The sequence below is a fragment of the Nicotiana tabacum genome, chromosome 18, assembly GCF_000715075.1.
Source record: "Nicotiana tabacum cultivar K326 chromosome 18, ASM71507v2, whole genome shotgun sequence".
Classification (NCBI taxonomy): Eukaryota; Viridiplantae; Streptophyta; class Magnoliopsida; order Solanales; family Solanaceae; genus Nicotiana; species Nicotiana tabacum.
Window position 1 is genome coordinate 101799566 of NC_134097.1, and position 21794 is coordinate 101821359.

A 21794-nucleotide genomic window follows, 5' to 3' on the forward strand; every position below is an offset into this window, starting at 1 on the left:
TGGACAATACCGCTGTATATTATGTTATATATTCTTATGTATATCAGTATACACATACACATTTTTTTCATGAATATACACAAATTTGTATGTTATACATGAGATAAACTAATATAAAATGAGATATACATTGTAAATACATGGAGATATACACATGATACAATGTGGGAAACGCATATCGAGTCAGTTCAACCTCGAGTTTTCAATATGAAATTTAGCTCAAATTTACCTCAAATCGTGTACAAATATCTCCAAGATTGATATTCAAGATCCTTAAGATTTTTGCAAAAAAAAAAAAAAAATGATATTATCAAATTGAGGGAAGAAAAAAAAATTACTAATATGCAAATCATAAAATTTGAACCAGGTTTCAGTGATCTTTAATGGTTCTTCAAAATCGGAATCTTTCTCTACATGCATAGATGAATTATGGATAATGTCGAAAGGAGATAAATATATCTGTCTCCAAACGCAAACTTCAAACAAATACAAGTCGAAAAGGTGATTGATCGAAGGTAAAAAAGAATTATTAGATTATATCGATAATTCACAAAAACCAAAAGAGTTTATTGCCAGATCTAGAGCCATGGTTAAGGTTGTACAAAGAAACCGACAAACCGCAACAACCCGATAATTCGAGTCAAACCGAGAAAAAAACCCGACTATGGTTTGGTGTTGGAAAAAAAATCCGACCATAATTGGTTTGGTTTGGTTTTAACTAAACAAAGTCAAACCGAAACCAAACCAACTCGACATTACATATATAAATTTTTTAGATATATTTAATATATAAATATACTTATTGTGATGTAATTTATAAATAGTTCTTAAAAATTTTCATAATTTTATCTTTTAAAGTATTATTTCAAGGTTGGACTTAGAACTTTTGAATGTTCCAATAAATTTTATAGTCATTAATATTAGTAAATAAATAATGCTAACAAAAATTCAAACCAAAAATCAAATCAATACTAATACTAACAAAAGACATTCAATTCAATACCACGAATGGTAATGTATTGAATATCTATGTTTTGTTTGCAAGAATTTAGAATAAAATGCATAATATATTTTTATTTTTTCTTTAGCGTTTAGTCATGTAATTAATACTCCCTTATTAGTCTACTTATTTTAGCACGACTTAGTACTTTTAGATTATGTTTATTTTTATTATGCTTTTTTAATTAGCATATTTATATTACATAATTTTATTGTCTTTATTGTTGAATATTTTAGGATAATGCCATGACACATCTCATATTTTGTATTATTTTCTTGGAATTGTATCTTACTAGGATTAAAGAAATATTTTGAGCACAATTTATATGTTTTGTTCTATGAAGATTTTACTGGAAAAAACCCCCGAAAAAACCCGAAAAACCTGAAAATCCGAGAAAATCCGGGAGTAAAAAACCCGAGTTTTATTAGTTTGGTTTAGTTTTTAGATTTAATAACCCGACACAATTGGTTTGGTTTGATAATTGTAAAATCCGAACCAACCCGACTTATGTACACCCCTAGCCATGTAAAAATAGCACGGTCTAGCCAGTTTTCGGATTGGTCATTCAAAAATAGCCAACATTTACCAAGTCAATAAAAAATAGCCACTATTTTGCTGCAATAGAGACCGGTCCAGTATAATATACTGTAGTTCGGTGCACCTGTGTATGAACTTCCAGCATATTATGCTGGACCGGTATATTTTGCTGGCTCCAGTATAATATACTAGAGACTGGAGCACCGTTGCTTCAAACTCCAGTATATTATACTGGAACTCCAGTATATTATGCTGGAATATTTTTCCAAATTTTGAACAGTGTTTTCGTTCAGATTTATCTTTACATGAAAAATGGCTAAATTTTTGTTACTTTTAAAATTGGGCTATTTTTGAAGGACTACTTATAAATCTGGCTATTTTTGAATTTCTCCCGGGTATAATAATAGAGAGATTTGGCAATAAAGATTGAGAGATTTGGGAAAGCAATTAAAAAAAGAAAGGTTAGAAGAGAGAGAAGGGCGGGCAAATATTCTGAAGCTATTTTTAAGGACAAGGATTTTGGTTATAACAATTAATTTTTAAAGGTAAAAATCTGATGTAATATGCCAATAACTATAAAATGACTATTTTTGCAATTTAATGTTGGCAGTTGTCACTGTGTGTCAATTTTTCCTTGAAGAGATCAGTTATGCGTATGGGTCAAAATCTGATCGTAGTGGGCGCCCCCAATAGCAATGATGGAGGGTCAATCAAGTTGGGATCCCGCTCAGGTAGCGAAATAGCGAAGAACACCTCAGCCATCCTCGGGATCAAATCATCGAAAGCATACATCAAGTTAATACTGTGTTCGAGTGATGACGAAAGAGACAGTCGCAAGAAAAGCATGTTGGTCAAAGACCATTGAATAAAAGTTCTAGGAACTATATATATATATATATATATATATATATAGGGGGGTAAGCTCAGAAAAAGGGGGAATTTTTTAAGGAAAAAGAAGAGCAATAGATGGGAGGAAAAACATAGAAAATAAGAAGGGGAAAGAAGGATCTCTTGCGGTTGAACAATTGCCTCACCTTTTCCTCTTTACTCCTTCATTTACAATTCTTTTTGGCTTCAGATGTACGCTCATCTCGCGTGTTTGATGTAAGATTATCGCATCAATAAATTTAATAGGTTTCTACCTTTCGTTGTTTCTCGTTGTACATGTTTGGATCTGAAGTTAATTATGTTCGGCTAAGATTTACCTTCCTTATTATTGATAATTGAAGTTGACAAAAAAGTTTTAAATTTTTTGTTCAAATACGTTGGAGGCCAGCTTTTAAATCGGTAACTACAGTTTAGCCACTATTTTAAATAAAATATGAAAAAAAATACTTTTTAATGTGAAAATAAAATTTGAACAAAAATATCCTTTCTTAAAACATACAAAAACTTTAGAAACCACTACTAAAGTTTGAATATTTACTGGTTCTACTTCGATGAATAATTCCTAAAATTCGAAATTTGTAGCTGAAAATCGAGGATAATTACTGGAGTTTAAATTTTTTCTGTTCAAACTCCAAGAACATTTGGGTAGTTTGAGTTTACTGTTTTCCTCGATTTATTTTTTATAATATAATACCATGACAAGAGCATATGAATTCAGCAAACGCTGTTGATTGCTTCAATGTTGTATTTGTGTTGTCTACGTGGTTGTGTATCTTGTGCTACTTCAAACACATTAAACTTGCATTTTCCATCTCAACTATTTTCGATGTCTAAAAAGAAGAGAGTAGCAGACAAAATAGGGGTTTTTAGTAGTTGGAGACTTTCTAGCAAAGTATGATTAAAGAAAATGACTACATATAGAAAATCAAATAAAAGGATAAGTGCATCAGTAGCTACTTTTAATTATGCTATTTAAATATATTCACAATTTATGATGTATTTAAAAATTAGCCAATTTACTCAAATTTCAAAATTAAGTATTCTGAATTTTTGTATCCTAAAATTTGAGCTACTAATTTGAAATATAGGACTTAGTGTCCTGAATGTTTGAACTGCTAATTTAAAATTCAGGATATAAAATTCGAATTTTTGAACACAATTCTAAACTTTAGGACACAATGTCCTGAAGTTTAAACTTTGAAATTTAAATACATAGGTTAATCATCAAATACATTATAAATTGTGAATATATTTTAAACAACATACTTAAAAGTGGCTACCTTGTGTCATTGGTTGCAAAGACTAAATTGAGAGTTCCATGTAGTTGGACTTTTGGGCTGCATTGGAGATGCCAGTTGAGTGAAGAAAAAACTGAAAATCAGTCAATCATTTATATGTTCAAACTCTAGTACTTTTTGGTGGAGTTTATTTTGTCAATGTTTAGAACTTCAACATATGATGTTGGAGTGATGCATATAGGGGAATTTGAAACTCTAGGAACTGTTTCCGAAATTTGAACTTATAACTATTTAAATTAGTAATCGTACATAGAGTTTTTCGTATTATAACTAGGTTATTTTGATCCAACTATTATTTCGTACCAAAAGAATCGCAAAATACTACTACTAATAACTTTTTAAATGTCAGCTAAATTGGGGTTAAATTGGCTATTTTTCAATATTTTCCTACCCTCTTCCCTGGATCATGATTATCACGTTTTGAAGCAACGCCATTTGCTGAATCATAGACCCCTTAACTTTATCTGCTGCTAACACGTGAACGGCTATGATAGTGAATAGTGATAGCGACCCTTAAATTATCTTTTTAGATTAATCTTCTGACGTGCCTGTACTATGTTTCCTCCACCTTAGCAGCTAAGTTAAAGTCGCTGTATTTAGCCGATCTACTCTCCTCTCTTCATTTTCAGTCATCAAATCACCAAATTCTCTCTCAAGAACCAGCATCTCTGACACCAAATGAGTTACCAGCATGTTCATGAAGGTCCCTACCCACCCCCAGGTATGTTACTATTTCAAATACCCAATTTCAAGATTACCCCTTTTTCAACATTTGTCTATTGATCGTTTTAATTCTACCTGTCTGTTCTTGTATTTTTCTCTTCTTTTAGGCAAGGTATAATATCAATAACAAGATCACCAAAGATTCAACCTTTATTTACCAAAGACTTCACCAGTAAATTGGTCAACTTGATTGTTCTAGTTCTACTTGTCTGTTCTTGTGTTTTTCATTTCTTTTAGGCAAGTTGCAATAACAATACAATTTCAAGAACACCCAAGTTTCAACCTTTGTCTACCAAAATTACTCTTTTTAAAAAATAAAATAAAAAATTGGTTATTTGATTATTTTGGTTATTTGACAGTTCTGATTTTACGCTTGTTTGTTCTTCTAATTATCACTTTTTTTGGGGTTAGTTACAATACGAATGCCTAATTGCATGATCAGTACCCGAGTTTCAATTTTTGATACTAAATTACTACTACTAGTGGATTGGTCAATTAACTGCTGTAAATTCAACTTGTCTGTTGTAATTTGACAAATTTTTAGGGTATGGACCACCACCACCTCAACCACAAGGATACCCTCCACCGGGGATGCCATCACCACCAGGGCTTTACGGTGGAGGCGGCTACCCTCCTCCACCACCACCTCCTGGACCCCACAGTTATCAAGGCTACTTTAATGATCAATACCCTCCACCACCACCTCAGCACATCTACCATGACCAGGGTGGTGGCTATTATCATGGTGATGACAATGGCTGTTCTTCATTCCTAAAAGGGTGGTATGTCATCTCTCACTCTCTTTCTCCTATATATTTGATTTTTTGTTTGTTTATAACACTAGTGTCCGGGTTAGTTGATATTAGATGTTTCACCATTTTGCTTCAATGTGTTGAATGTTGACTAGATTTCCCTTTACCGAACATTTTCTATCATGGGTTATATCTGAATGAGGATTCATATGCCCGACCGCAACTTTCTTAGGACTGAGGCATAGTTGTTGTTGGTTATATCCATACGGTTTTCAACTGATTCTAAATGGATATTTTCTACAAGAGATATTTGGGCTTGTTCTTAAAAGAAGAGGTCTTGTCGAATCATAAAACAACAAATGGGCCAGAGTAATAAAGATGCCTTTTGGGGAGAAAGTGATATGAAGGAAAAACAGCATATTATTCCTGTATCTGGTCATGGAACTTCGTCATCAGTTAAAATCTGTGCTACCAGACCAGAATAAACAATTCGATTTATCTGACTAAACCTTTCAGGTTCCATTAGAATTTGAATTTTTTTAAGGTCCAGCTGCTACCCTCTTCTCTCTATTTCAATTTGGAAAATTAAATTTTATTTGAAAGGCATTAATGCAACATATTCTGTACTCCTGCAATTGATGGCCAGAAGACAAGCTAGAGTTGATAATATGTGGGGATATTGCTTCATTTGTGACCATTGGTAGTGGGGAAAATAGTTATGTATGTGCAATTTTCAAGTCATAGAGAGCTTGATGTTTGGAGGATAGTCATCAGGAACTGGAGTTAGTGGTGAACCCATATAAATGGAGGATGAGAGTTTGAAAGATGATTAACTGAACGCTAACATGAGAACCATTCTTTCTCTTAGGTGTATTTGGATTTATTGATATCAAGTTCTGTTTTGTGGCAAAGGGGTATTAGATTGGTATTCACAAAACTCGCCTTAGTTCAAAGTAGAAGAAAGAAAGCTAGGAGGGCCCCGTCACCTGTGCTGGTCCACATGGACTCCTTGGGGCATGATTCTTAGGTTCCTTGAATTTCATCCAAGTTTTTTAGTCTAAATTTTGTCTCTACATATGTTGCTTATATCTGCTATTCTTTCGCCGCATAGGCTGCTTTTGGTAAAAATGCAGTGGGTGAACAGTGGTGGTATTGAGTTCAATAAAATAATTCTTCTGAAATCTGCCCACTCTTACTAAATAGCAAGTTGACTGCAGAGAAGTCCTTATGAAATATGCACCTGTTTTGCAAAAACGCGTCATCATTATGATGAATTACTTCTGATGTCAATTAAAAAGGGGATAGAATCTAAGTATAGCTGCGAGAATAAGGATCTCTCTCCGTTGTAAATCTTTTCATGTTATTCAGTCATCGTATAAGAAAAGAGTTCAATAAGTAAACAAATAAACGAACATAAAAAGATGAGGGGAGGCTATTCTGCTATTCTTGAAATGAATAGGTATGTTCAACTAGTTATTTGAACTATTCAATAAGAATAGGGATCTTCAATGCTAGAAATGACATAACTCTCTTTCTGAATGTCTCGACTTTCTTTCTCAAACCACCACACAGGGATGCGGAAATAGCAACAATTAATGGTAGAGCGGAAATTGCTTATGATTTGATTTCGCCTGAAACGAATCCCTCGCTTTGATAAGAAATATCTGAGTAAACAACCTTTGAGCTGAGGTAATATTCCATTTTTAGTGCTTACTGAATGAGTTGTTCAAGCAAGCAGACATTGGGGACCTAGCTCTTTTTTCGGGTCATCCTCATAAGTGTAGCCATCAGCTCATATGTAGTATGAACATCAAGTTTTGGTTAATGACAAGCTGCAAAAATGAGTGACATGCATTCTTTCCATTTTTCCTGGTCTGAGACATTCTACCACATTCGGTGCAACTTAAGCTTTCAAGTCTTTGGGAACTTGTGTTTGAAGAGTAGTGGTGAGGAGGAATTAGATTGCTGATCAACCCATGTAAAATGAAGGGGCTGAACTTTGGTTAGGTTGACTAGATCCCGTATGATTAACCTATTAACAACAGAAGAATCATTTTATTCTTTTGCGTTGGAGGGTTCTAGATAGGTTCATGATGGAACCCACATGGATCAGCCTAGTTGAGGTTCTAGTTACGAACTTATATAGAGGGAAGTGAGGAGAAGAGCTCCATCACTTGTTGCGTCCCACATCTACTTCTCTGTGCCTTTTTTTTACTTCTCTGTGCCTTTTTTTTACTTCTCTGTGCCTTTTTTTGGCAACATACGACTTCTAGGTAAACAATGCATTTGGTGAACTGTATTAGTAATTAGTACAAAAACATAGTTCTGCGGCCTACTCTTAGTTGGTAGTGAGTCACAATTGCTGGAATATGCTTATAAACTATGCATCTGATGTCTGATACATGACATATTATAATTAATTCCTTCTGATGCAAATTAGAAACAGGGTAATATTGTGAGCATAATCTCTTCTAATGTGGAGGTTTTTTCTCATGTTATTCAGCTATCGCATAGAAAATGAATTCGACAAGTAAATAATACAGGGAATAGTACTACCTGAATGAAAATGTTCAGGCAAGCAGATTCTCGGAACCTAGTTTTCTTGTTTTTCCCCCTCACATGCATAGGCATCAGTTCATTAGTTCTACAAGATTTGTTTATTCCTGGTTGCAAACATTGTCGACCTACAAGCAAAACTCAGTTGTCATTTCTATCTTCTTCTGTTTAGCAGTTCAACATAATTGTCAAGGTGTTTTAGTTCTTTCTTGATTAAGACAGCCATTATTGGTTTGATAACCAAGAAATCTCCAAGTGTCAGCCAGCGGCTAGCGCACAATATGAAGCTTGGAGAATAATTGCCCATTCTTCCTCTGCCCTTGTTCACTGAAATACTAGTTTTTTTGGTCTGAGGTAGAGTTCGAGCTCGTGAGGTGTGCCTAACCCACACTTGCGCGCTGCGCTCTTGCCACTGGACCAGAACCTCGGGAGCTAATTAAGATGGCCATTATTGCTGTCATAGAGAACCATTTTCCTCAGACTTCAACTATAATGCCCATACTTAGAGTTTCTTACTTGCACTGGGATATACATGAAGAACGTCAATCCTGTGTTTGCGTATGAATCAGTCAGCCATTTGTTCATCTTGTAGCTACTAGCACCAATTACTTTTGCCCCTCATTAGTTTTTCGTGAAACTACAAGAGGTTTTTATTTCTATTCTACTCATTGTTCATGAAAAAAGGGCAGCCCGGTGCACTAAGTTCCCGTTATGCGCGGGTTCCGGGGAAGAGCCGAGAGGGTCTATTGTACGCAGCCTTACCCTGCATTTCTGCAAGAGGCTGTATCCACAGCTCGAATCCGCGACCTCCTGGTCACATGGAAACAACTTTGCCAGCTACGCCAAGGCTCCCGTTCATGAGTGCTTTAAAATTCTTTCATCTTGTGGCTTAAAGCTGCATCTAGTGCTGTTCATAAATTCTTTGTGAACCTGTCAGGGGCTTCTTTTTTCCTACTCCTTTTTCTGTTGCAAACTTTAGCTTCAGAATTGGTGTCCGATCTATTTCTTAAACTCTTTGTTGATATGAGCGGGAGACTAAATTCCAAGGAGTAAGAAGAATTTAATCGGCAAAAGATAGCATTACAGAGAGTTCCTAAGGTTGCCCTTGGATCAGGTAGAAAGAGGTATCCAAGTGCATTTTCAAGGTTTAGCTGCAGAAATCTTTTCTTGAATTAGTTACATCTCAACCTGTGACCATACTTATAGCGCGAGTAAGTGAATCTGCATAGGCTACTGCAATGCTCATGCTCTATCTCTTATGCGTGTTTGAATTCTTGCTTTTCGAGAGAGCAAGAGCATACAAAGCCAAAACGTAGAAGAAAAATGAGAAGATAGAAAGGAGAAGTTGGCTAAGAAAATGTTGAGCATCTCACATGCAAAATAGAGGGAAAAACAAGGTAATAAGGTGATACTTGATAAAGATGACGAAGAAGATGACACACACACACACACACACACCAGGAGTATATATTTCTGGGTTGTGAAGGCTTGTTCTTTACATTTCATTTAGTCGTGTCATTCATAGTGTGTTTTGAAAGCTGATCGTTTCTGCAGTTTGGCTACTCTGTGTTGTTGCTGTCTCTTGGAGGAGTGCTGTAGATGCTTCTAGTTGGCTGGTTGCCGGCTACCAAATGCTATTGGTTTGTCAAATTGCTGTTGATTGTGGATTTCTTAAAAATGTCAGCAGACTCCGCTCTTAAAACTTTTATATTACATATGCACGAAGAACTTGTACTGCAACACTTCTATTGTTATCTATTTTGTCCAGTTGTTATCTGAAGAATGCATCCCTAGCTCTTTGGCAAAAGTAATATTATGATACAAGTATGTAATCGACAACTTTTGGCTTCTGTATTTCGAGCTTTTCTTAAGGTGTAATCTTCTTCTTACAATATCAAAACTATTTAAGTTAAAATACTATTAGAATGATTTATTTTGTACTTTGTGCGATTATCAGAGGTAGTGAGTTTATATCTAATCAAAAAGTAGAAAATTGCCAATAAAATAATGTTAGATACAACTTTTTTATGGATATTTTAGCTGTTGAAATATTCTATAAACTTTTTTTTGCTATGCTATCAATGTTGGATTGATTCGTTGTAAAATCTTTTTACAATTCTAGAATACGTTATTATAACATTAGTGGCTCCTTCTTGCTGGTTTGTGTACAGGTTCAACAACCGCCTATTTTGCTAGTTCTTTTTTTTTTTTAATTTAATTATTAATTATTAATTTTTAGCTAGGGTTTACATTTCACATTTTAAAATTATATAAACTAAAGCACAAAAAGACCTAATACATATAATTTCGAACAGCAATAGATGTATGCCTTGTATAGGAACAATCTATATGCTAAATATAATCTCGTATTTAAGATAGTTTACTTGTAAGTAGTGTCATAACCACAATTATTTGTTAGTTTTATTTTGCTTTTAATGAAAAGAAATTGTCTTGTTTGATTTTCAGAAACACAGACAGAATTGTTTGACCACCAAAATAATGTAATGTTAAAACTATATAATCCAGTGGCGAAGCCAGGAAATTCAATAAAGGTGTTTAAATTTTGAGCATCCTTTGTCAGTAGGTTATGTAACGGTGTTCAAAGTCTATTTTTAATCAATAACTAGTATTCTGTTTTACCTTATACGTAACCCTTGGGCCAACCTATCTTCGCCCCTGAAATAATCTTAAGAGGGGAATTTATTCGTTTTTAACTTTTCAAATCATGAAATCCCAATATCAGATATGAATAGAATAACAATGATAAAAAAGGAAATTAGCAACAGTGGGATTACCTTCGACACTCAAATACTACGTTGTTACTTGGCCAACAAGTTACTTTTTTAGATAAATGACACAGGTCAGCAAGTAAATTTTTCCTATAAAGTCTATCATCTCTGTTGAAAAAGAGGTTTCATCCTCTCCTACTTCCAGTCCTAAGTTACACTCATTTCAATGAAGAAATCAACACAATCTCTAAAATCCATAGTGTCTTCACTTATTGGCCCTCCAGAAATCTATGTTAAACAAACATCTTCATCCACCATTCCACAATCTGCAGCCTACACTGTAAGCAGTCCCTTTATGGACTTGATGGTTTCAAATTTCAACTCCACAAAAGCACAACCCCCTAATATGGGCTACACTGAAAATATGTCACCTACCTGTCTTTCTACTATTAACCCTTGTTTAGATTTCTTCTTTCACGTTGTTCCTGATACTCCACCTCCATCCCTTACTAAATATTTGCAATGTGCATGGGATCATGATTCTTTAACCGCCTTGAAACTAATATGCAATTTGCGCGGTGTTCGTGGCACTGGCGAATCTGACAAGGAAGGTTACTACACTGCTGCCTTGTGGCTTCATAGTCTCCACCCTAAGACCCTTGCCTGTAATTTAGAGTCGATGGCGAATTTCGGGTATTTCAAGGATTTGCCTGAGATTCTATACAGGCTACTTGAAGGAGCTGATGTGAAAAAAAACTAAAAAAGAATGGAGAAGGAGAAAGTTAAACGGAGAACCGTTTAGACTTAGAGCTCAGAGACCATTTGGAGAACCTAAATTATCTTATGAGAAGACAGTTGAAATTAAGAAACAGAAGAGAATAGAGATGGCCAAAAAAGTTGTTGAGAGGTATAGACATGATCCTGATTATAGATTCTTGCATGAATGTGTATCTGATCTTTTTGCGGATTACCTGAAGTTAGATCTTGAGTTGTTGAGAACTAGGAAATGGAGACGGATCAGCCTTACAGCTAAATGGTGTCCTTCTCTAGATTCGTCTTTTGATAAGAGAACACTTTTATGCGAAACCATTGCAAGGAAGGTATTTTCAAGAGAGTCATATCATAAATATGAAGGAATTGAGGATGCACATTACGCGTATAGAGTGAGGAATCGATTGAGGAAAGAAGTTCCAGTGCCCTTATGTGAAGCTCTGGAGTTGCCTGAGGTTTATGTTGGGCAAAATGATTGGGGTTGGATTCCTTACAATAGGGTGGCCTCAGTTGCTATGGAATTGTACAAAGACAAGTTTTTGAAACATGACAGATATAACAGTATCTTGAGAAAGTAAAACAAGGAAAGGCCAAGATTGTTGCAGGTGTGCTGCTGCCTCATCAGATAATAAAGAAATTTTTTGGTCCGTGGAAGTGCAAGGACGAGCAAGTTACTGAGTTGCAATGGAAGAGAATGGTAGATGACTTGTCCCAAAAGGGGAAACTGAAAAATTGTCTTGCTCTTTGTGATGTCTCGGCCAGCATGCGGGGTAGTCCAATGGAGGTTTCAGTGGCGCTAGGAGTTCTCGTTTCAGAATTAAGTGTCGAGCCTTGGAAAGGGAAATTGATAATATTCAGCAAGAAACCAAAGCTTCAACTAGTTGAGGGGGAGGATTTAAGGTCCAAGGTTGGGATTGTGAGAAAAATGGATTAGGGAATGAACACTGATTTTCAAAAGGTGTTTGATCTAATACTACAAGTAGTTGTGGATAGGAAACTTAAGGAGGATGAGATGATAAAGAAACTCTTTGTGTTTAGTGATATGGAGTTTGATAAGGCCTTTGCTAATCCATGGGAGACAGATTATGAAGCTATTGTTAGAAAATTTAGTGAGAAAGATTATGGGAATTGCATGCCCCAGATTGTGTTTTGGAATGTCAGGGATTCAATAGCTACACATGTGATTGCAAACCAGAAAGGAGTTGCACTAGTGAGTGGGTTTTCAAAGAATTTGTTGAAACTATTCTTGAAAGAAAGGGACTTTCATCCTGAAGCTATCACGGAAGCAGCAATTTCTGGGAAAGAGTATCAAAAACTAGTTGTTCTTGATTGACGTATCAAACTTGAGAAGGTTAAAGTGCATGGAAAATAATTCAATTGGACAGATTCTGTTGATGAAAGCTTTTACAATTGACTGGATACTTTGTTGATGTTGTTAGGACAGTTTTCTTTGTGGCATTATCGCCAAGAACTTGAAATTTAGCACACTACAAGATGGTTATTTCTTGTGAAGAAAGTGAGTATAAGCTTCGGTTGATTTTAATCCCTTTTCTGTCACGACTCCGATTCGCCCTCCGTGAACCATCGTGACGGCACCTAGTCCTACGACTAGGTAAGCCTAAATTGCGGAAGATAACCCAAGTTGCGGAAGTAAAATAATTTAAAATAGAATTAAAAAAAATAATAAAACAGTTTTTAAAAGTGCCGCTCGGCATACATAACATTTAACTCTCAGAAACCAATACATATCTCCAAGACCCGGAAACCCATGAACAATCTAAGGATCACTGCACAAACTAACTCTAGAATATCTAACAAGGGAAAGAAATACAAAAGGGCAAATGTTTAAAAAGCTAGAATAGAAAGGGACTCCTCGGTCTGCGGACGCGGCAGATATACCTCGAAATTGCTGGAGCAGTCGCCTCGCCTCAAGGGTGATAGTACCGAGTCGCAGTACCTGGATCTGCACATGAAAAACATGCGCAGAAGGGGTATGAGTACACCACAACAGTACTCAGTAAGTGCCAAGCCTAACCTCGGTCGGGTAGTGACGAGGAAAGTTAGGGCCCTACTGATGTTAAATAAAGTATAAAGTTTGACAGTGTAGAGCAGAACAGTATAAATAAATACAACAGTGAAAGTAACAGAGGATATAAAAAGGGCAACAACAACTATTAAAGAGACAAGGCAAAACACAGAAAGAAATGCGACTTAGCACCAAAATAACAACCGAGGATCTCCCAGGATACCATCATGTAGTTCCATATGTATATATCCAATGGATCTCCCGGGGTCCCCGTCCCATAGTCCAACTCATAGTGCGCGGAGATCTACCAAAATTCCGTTCCGTAGTCCTAAATGTAAATACCCAGTACTAGAAAAATCTACCAGGTGCATTCCCATAGTTCAATATAACTGTGTAGGGGGATCTACCAGAATTCAACATTCGTAGTCCCAAAATAAACAGACAATGGGGAGCTATCAGAATCCCACATCCGTTGTCCTAAAATAAATACACAGCAGCAACGGAAAAATATACAGAAATGACAAAATTTCATATTAAGGAAACAAGTGATTCTAGCCTAGCATGGTACACAGAATTCAAGTAAGACAGTTTGAGCAAGTAAAGCAATTAAGTCACTTAGACATGCTTTCCTAAGCTAACAACATGCTTAATAGTGCAAGTAATAACAATAGGAAAGGAAACATACTAGTAGTTACTTAAAGAAAATCGGATTTTCAACAATTAGCACAAGTATGCACTCGTCACCTCATGTACAAGGCATTTCAATTACCAAATATACCAAATCCTAAGGGGAAGGTCCCCCACACAAGGTTAGACAAGCCACTTACCTCGAACCGGCTCAATAATCAACCCGAAACCACGCTTTTGCCACGAGTACTCGACTCCAAATGGCCCAAATCTATTCAATTCAATTGCATAATATAAATAACACTTCAAGTAACTGATTCTACAAAGAAATTCTAAGCTAATACGCGAAATTAGGTAAAATGACCAAAATGCCCCTCGGGCCCACGTCTCGGAATCAGGTAAAACTTATATTTTTAGAATCCTCATACTCCCATGAGTTCATGCATACCAAAATTATCCAACGGTCAAATTCCCAATCAAAAGTCGAATTCTGGGTCTAAGAACTTTCTTCCAAATTTTCCCCAATTTTCATCTCCAATCCGAAATTAAATGATGAAACTAACTATAGATTGATGGAATATAACTAGAAAGGGTTAAAGAATCGTTACCTAATGATCTCCTCTTCAATTTCCTCTCAAAATCGCCCTCTCCCGAGCTCCAAATCGAATTTCCAACTTTTGAAACTAAACCTTCGATATTTCATATTTTTGCCCAGCTGTTTCCGCATCTGTGGTCCTGTGACCGCTTCTGCGGTCCCGCATTTGCGGAACAATGGTCGCATTTTTGACTTTTCACTTAAGGCCTAGATTTCCGCATCTGCGGCTATCCTTTCGCAGATGTGGGGCCGCTTCTGCAGTGAAGACCCCACTTTTGCGGTCCCTGCTGCCTTTCCTCCTTTTCCGCTTCTGCGTTAGATCCGTCGCTTCTGCCGCTCCACACCTGCGGTCCCACACTCACAGGTGCAGTTATGACAGAAGAACAACTGAAGCTGCAACTCCAAAGTCCCAAAATCATTCCGTCAACCATCCGAAATCATCTCGAGGCCCCTGGGACCTCAACCAAACCTACCAACATATCCCATAACTCCATTAAAACTTGTTCCAACCTTTGGAACATGCAAAACAACATCAAAACACCTATTTTTCATCGGATTCAAACCTAAGAATTCTAAAATATGTCACCTACCTATCTTTTTACTACCAACCCTTGTTTAGATTTCTTCTTTCACATTGTTCCTGATACTCCTCCTCAGTCCCTTACTAAATATTTGCAATGTGCATGGGATCATGATTCTTTAACCGCCTTGAAACTAATATGCAATTTGCGTAGTGTTCGTGGCACTGGCAAATCTTACAAGGAATGTTACTACATTGCTGCCTTGTGGCTTCATAGTCTCCACCCTAAGACCCTTGCCTGTAATTTAGAGTCGATGGCGAATTTCGGGTATTTCAAGGATTTCCCCGAGATTCTATACAGGCTACTTGAAGGAGCTGATGTGAGAGAAAAAGCTAAAAAATAATGGAGAAGGAGAAAGTTAAACGTAGAACCGTTTAGACTTAGAGCTCAGAGACCATTTGGAGAACCTAAATTATCTTATGAGAAGACAATTGAAATTAAGAAACATAAGAGAATAGAGATGGCCAAAATGGCTATTAAGAGGTATAGACATGATCCTGATTATAGATTCTTGCATGAATGTGTATCTGATCTTTTTGCGGATTACCTGAAGTTAGATCTTGAATTGTTGAGAACTAGGAAATGGAGACGGATCAGCCTTGCAGCTAAATGGTTCCCTTCTCTAGATTCGTCTTTTGATAAGAGAACACTTTTATGCGAAAACATTGCAAGGAAGGTATTTCCAAGAGAGGCATATCCTGAATATGAAGGAATTGAGGATGCACATTACGCGTATAGAGTGAGGGATCGATTGAGGAAAGAAGTTCTAGTGACCTTACGTGAAGCTCTAGAGTTGCCTGAGGTTTATATTGGGTAAAATGATTGGGGTTGGATTCCTTACAATAGGGTGGCCTCAGTTTCTATGGAATTGTACAAAGACAAGTTTTTGAAACATGATAGATATAGATTTGAATGGTATCTTGAGAAAGTAAAACAGGGAAAGGACAAGATTGCTGCAGGTGTGCTGCTGGCTCATCAGATAATAAAGAAATTGTTTGGTCCGTGGAAGTGCAAAGGCGAGCAAGTTGCGGAGTTTCAATGGAAGAGAATGGTAGATGGCTTGTCCCAAAAGGGGAAACTGAAAAATTGTCTTGCTCTTTGTGATATTTCGGCCAATATGAGGGGTAGTCCAATGGAGGTTTCAGTGGCGCTAGGCGGTCTCGTTTCAGAATTAATTTTCGAGCCTTGGAAAGGGAAGTTGATAATATTCAGCAAGAACCCAAAGCTTCAACTAGTTGAGGGGGAGGATTTAAGGTCCAAGGTTGGGATTGTGAGAAAAATGGATTAGGGAATGATCACTGATTTTCAAAAGGTGTTTGATCTAATACTACAAGTAGCTGTGGATGAGAAACTAAAGGAGGATGAGATGATAAAGAAACTCTTTGTGTTTAGTGATATGAAGTTTGATAAGGCCTATGCTACTCCATGGGAGACAGATTATGAAGCTATTGTTAGAAAATTTAGTGAGAAAGATTATGGGAATTGCGTGCCGCAGATTGTGTTTTGGAATGTGAGGGATTCAATAGCTACACCTGTGATTGCAAACTAGAAAGGAGTTGCACTAGTGAGTGGGTTTTCAAAGAATTTGCTGAAACTATTCTTGAAAGAAAGGAACTTTCATCCTGAAGCTATCATGGAAGCAACAATATCTGGGAAAGAGTATCAAAAGCTAGTTGTGCTTGATTGATGTATCAAACTTGAGAAGGTGAAAGTGCATGGAAATTCAATTGGATAGATTCTGTTGGTGAAAGCTTCTACAATTGACTGGATACTTTGTTTATATTGTTAGGACTGTTTTCACCAACATATGTACAATTGACATTTCTTTTCGTATCCTAGCAAATGTTTAAAAAGCTAGAATAGAAAGGGACTCCTCGATCTACGGACGCGGCAGATATACCTCGAAGTAGCTGGAGCAGTCGCCTCACCTAAAGGGTGATAGGACTGAGTCGCAGTACCTGGATCTGCACATGAAAAACATGCGCAGAAGGGGCATGAGTACACCACAGGGTACTCAGTAAGTGCAAAGCCTAACCTCGGTGGGGTAGTGACGAGGAAGGTCAGGGCCCTACTGAGGTTAAATAAATTAGAAAGTTTGACAGTGTAGAACATAGCAGTATAAATAAATACAGTAGTGAAAGTAACACAGGATAATAAAAGGGCAACAATAACTATTACAGAGACAAGGCAAAATACGAAAAGAAATGCGACTTAGCAGCAAAATAACAACCGGGGATCTCCTAGGATACCTTCCTGTAGTCCCATATGTACATATCCAATGGATCTCCCGAGATCCCGTCCCGTAGTCCAACTCATAGTGCGCGGGTATCTACCAGAATTCTGTTCCGTAGTCCCAAATGTAAACACCCATTACTGGGGGAATCTACCGGGTGCATTCCCGTAGTTCCATATAACTATGTAGGGGGATCTACCGGAATCCCACATTCGTAGTCCCAAAATAAACAGACAAGGGTGAGCTACCGGAATCCCACATCCGTAGTTCCAACATAAATACATAACAACAACAGAAAAATATACAGAAATGGCAAAATTTCATATTAAGGCAACAAGTGATTCTAGCCTAGCATGGTGCATAGAATTCAGGTAAGGCAGTTTGAGCAAGTAAAGTAATTTAGTCACTTAGACATGCTTTCCTAAGATAACAACAGGCTTAATAGTGCAAGTAATAACAACTGGAAAGGAAACATACTAGTAGTTACTTAAAAAATAGGATTTCCAATAATTAGCACAAGTACGCACTCGTCACCTCACGTACAAAGCATTTCAATTACCAAATATACCAAATCCTAAGAGGAAGGTCCCCCACACAAGGTTAGACAAGTCACTTAACTCGAACCGGCTCAATAATCAACCTGAAACCACGCTCTTGCCACGAGTACTCAACTCCAAATGGCCCAAATCTATTCAATTCAATTGCATAATGTAAATAACACTTCAAGTAACTGATTCTACAAAGAAATTCTAAGCTAATACTTGAGATTAGGTAAAATGACCAAAATGCCCCTTAGGCCCACATCTCGGAATCGGGTAAAATTTATATTTTCAGAATCCTCATACTTGCATGAGTTCATGCATACCAAAATTATCCAAATCTAAGGTAAAATTTCCAATCAAATGTCGAATTTTAGGTCTAAGAACTTTCTTCTAACTTTTCCCCAATTTTCATCTCCAATCCGAAATTAAATGATGAAACTAACTATAGATTAATGGAATATAACTAGAAAAGGTTAAATAATCGTTACCCAATGATCTCCTCTTCAATTTCCTCTCAAAATCGCCCTCTCCCGAGCTCCAAATCGAATTTTTCACTTTTGAAACTAAACCCTCCAAATTTCATATTTCTGCCCAGCTGTTTCTGCATCTGCGGTCTTGTATTTGCGGAACAATGGTCGTATTTGTGACTTTTCACTTAAGGCCCAGATTTCTGCATCTACGGCTATCCTTTCGCACATGCGGGGTCGCTTCTGCGGTGAAGACCCCGCTTCTGCAGTCCCTGCTGCCTTTCCTTCTTTTCTGCTTCTGCGGTAGATCCGCCACTTCTGCCCCTCTGCACCTGTGGTCCCACACTCACTGGTGCAGTTATGACAGAAGAACAGCTGAAGCTGCAACTCCAAAGTCCCAAAATCTTTCTGTCAACCATCCGAAATCATCCCGAGGCCCCCAGGACCTCAACCAAACCTACCAACATATCCCATAACTCCATTCAAACTTGTTCCAACCTTCGGAACGCTCAAAACAACATCAAAACACCTATTTTTCATCGAATTCAAACCTAAGCATTCCAAAAACTCTAAAAATACGCTTTCGATCAAAAAGTCTATCAAACCACGTCCGAATGACCTGAAATTTTGCACACACGTCACATTCAACACTATGGAGCTACTCCAACTTCCGGAATTCATTTCGACCCTCGGATCAAAATCTCACTATCGAACTGGAAACTTCAAAAATTCAACCTTTCGGCATTTCAAGCCTAAATTAGCTACGGACCTCCAAAACACAATCCGAACACGCCCCTAAGCCTGAAATCACCCAATGGAGATAACGAAATCATCGGATTTCCATTCCGAGAACATCTTTACACTGTTCCGACTACGATCAACTTTCCAACACTTAAGCTCTCTTTTAGGGACTAAGTGTCCCAAAACTCAAAACCGAACATCCCGGCAAATCAAAATAGCAGAAATAAACTCGAGAAAAGCAGTTAATAGGGGATCGAAGCGTAAATTCTTAAAATGACCGGCCGGGTCATCACATCCTCGTACACTTAAACATTCGTTCATCCTCGAATGAGCATAGAGACATACCTGAAGTAGTGAAAAGATGAGGGTAACGACTGCGCATATCCTGCTTGATCTCCCAGGTCACCTCCTCGACCGGCTGGCCTCACCACTGAACCTTTACTGATGCAATGTTCTTTGACCTCAACTTTCTAACCTGCTTGTCCAATATTGCCACTGGATCATCAACATAGGATAGATCCTTATCCAACTAGACTGAACTGAAATCCAACACGTGCGACGGATCACCGTGATACCTCCGGAGCATCGAAACATGGAATTCTGGATGAACTCCGACCAAGCTGGGAGGTAAGGCAAGCTCATAAGCAACCTCCCCAACACGCCTTAATATCTCAAAAGGGCCAATAAATCTCGAACTCAATTTTCCTTTCTTCCCGAATCTCATAATGCCCTTCATAGGCGAAACCCGAAGTAGAACCCGCTCTCCAACCATATAGGAAACATCACGAACCTTCTGGTCCACGTAACTCTTATGTCTGGACTGGGCTGTACGGAGTCTATCCTGAATCACCTTAACCTTCTCCAAAGCATCCCAAACCAGGTCTGTGCCCAACAATCTAGCCTCACCCACCACAAACCAACCCACCGGGGTTCTATACCGTCTCCCATATAAAGCCTCATATAGTGCCATCTGAATGCTGGACTGAAAGCTGTTGTCGTAAGCAAACTCTGCCAATGGCAAAAACTGATCTCAAGACCCTCAAACTCAATCACACACGCATGAAGCATATCCTCAAGAATCTGAATAGTGCGCTCAAACTATCCGTTCGTCTGAGGGTGAAATGTTGTACTCAACTCCACTTGAGTACCCAATTCATGCTGAACGACTTTCCAGAACCGTGATGTGAACTGAGTACCTCTATCTGAAATGATGGAAATCGGAATACCATGCAGTTGAACAATCTCCTGGATATAGATCTCCGCCAACCTCTCCGAGGAATAAGTAGTACACATAGGAATAAAGTGAGCAGCCAATCCATAACTACCCAAATAGCATCAAACTTTCTCAAAGGCCGTGGGAGCCCAACTACAAAGTCCATGGTGATCCGCTCCCACTTCTACTCCGGAATCTCTATCTGCTAAAGCAACTCACCCGATCATTGGTGCTCATACTTCACATGCTGACAGTTGAGACACGGAGCTACGAATCCAACTATATCTTTCTTCATCTATCTCCATCAGTAGTGCTGCCTCAAATCTTGATACATCTTCGCGGCACCCGGATGAATGGAATGCCGCGAGCTATGGGCCTCATCTAGAATCAATTCTCGAAGTCCATCAACATTAGGTACACAAATCTGACCCTGCATCCTCAATATCCCATCATCACCAATAGTCACATCTCTGGAATCACCTTGCTGAACCTTGTCCTTGAGGACAAGCAAATGAGGGTCATCATACTGCCGCTCCCTGATATGATCAAATAAGAAAGACCGAGAAACCACGCAAGCTAGCCTGACTGGGCTCCGAAAGATCTAATCTCACAAACTGGCTGGCTAAGGCCTGAATATCCATCGCCATAGGCCTCTCCGATACTGGTAAATAAGCCAAACTCCCCAAACTCTCCGCCCGACGACTCAAAGCATCAGCCACCATATTGGCCTTCCCCGGATGATACAGAGTAGTAATATCATAGTCCTTCAGCAACTCTAACCACGTCCTCTGGCGCAAATTTAGATCCTTTTGCTTGAACAAGTGCTGCAAGCTTTGATGGTCAGTATAAATCTCACAAGGCACACTGTATAAGTAATGGCGTCGAATCTTCAGGGCGTGAACAATGGCAGCTAACTCAAGGTCATGAACATAGTAGTTCTTTTTATATATCTTCAACTGTTTAGATGCATAGGCAATCACCCTACCATCCTGCATCAACACCGCTCTGAGGCCAATCCTTGAGGCATCACAATAGACCGTATAAGACCCCGAGCCTGTAGGCAATATCAAAATTGGGGCTGTAGTCAAAGCTATCTTGAGCTTCTGATAGCTCGCCTCACACTCTTCCGTCCACTGAAATGGAGCACCCTTCTGGGTCAACCTGGTCATTGGGTCTGCAATCGATGAAAACCCCGCCACAAAACGACGGTAGTAACCCGCCAGGACAAGGAAACTATGGATCTCGGTAGCTAAGGATGGTTTGGGCCTACTCTGCATGGCCTCTATCTTCTTCGGATCCACCTGGATACCCTCAGTCGATACCACGTGGCCTAAGAATGCCACTGAATCCAGCCAAAACTCACATTTCGAGAACTTAGCATATAACTTCTTCTCTCTCAAAGTCTGAAGCACAATCCTCAGGTACTGCTCATGATCTTCCCGATTCCGGGAGTACACCAGAATATCATCAATAAAGACAATGACAAACGAGTTAAGATACGACCGGAACACACTG

General features: G+C 38.1%; 1 protein-coding gene and 2 pseudogenes across 1 annotated transcript; all 3 read left to right on the forward strand.

Moving 5' to 3' along the window:
- Positions 1–4274: 4274 nt before the first annotated feature.
- On the forward strand, positions 4275–9694 carry LOC107766880 (uncharacterized). The gene is made up of 3 exons (XM_016585761.2): positions 4275–4444; positions 4991–5228; positions 9309–9694. The coding sequence occupies exons 1-3, from the start codon at positions 4402–4404 to the stop codon at positions 9361–9363; spliced, it is 336 nt and encodes a 111-aa protein (XP_016441247.1). The 5' UTR covers positions 4275–4401; the 3' UTR covers positions 9364–9694.
- Positions 9695–10889: 1195 nt separating this feature from the next.
- On the forward strand, positions 10890–12587 carry LOC107766882 (uncharacterized; annotated as a pseudogene).
- A 2494-nt stretch (positions 12588–15081) lies between these two features.
- Positions 15082–16770, forward strand: LOC107766883 (uncharacterized; annotated as a pseudogene).
- The last annotated feature ends 5024 nt before the right edge of the window (positions 16771–21794 follow it).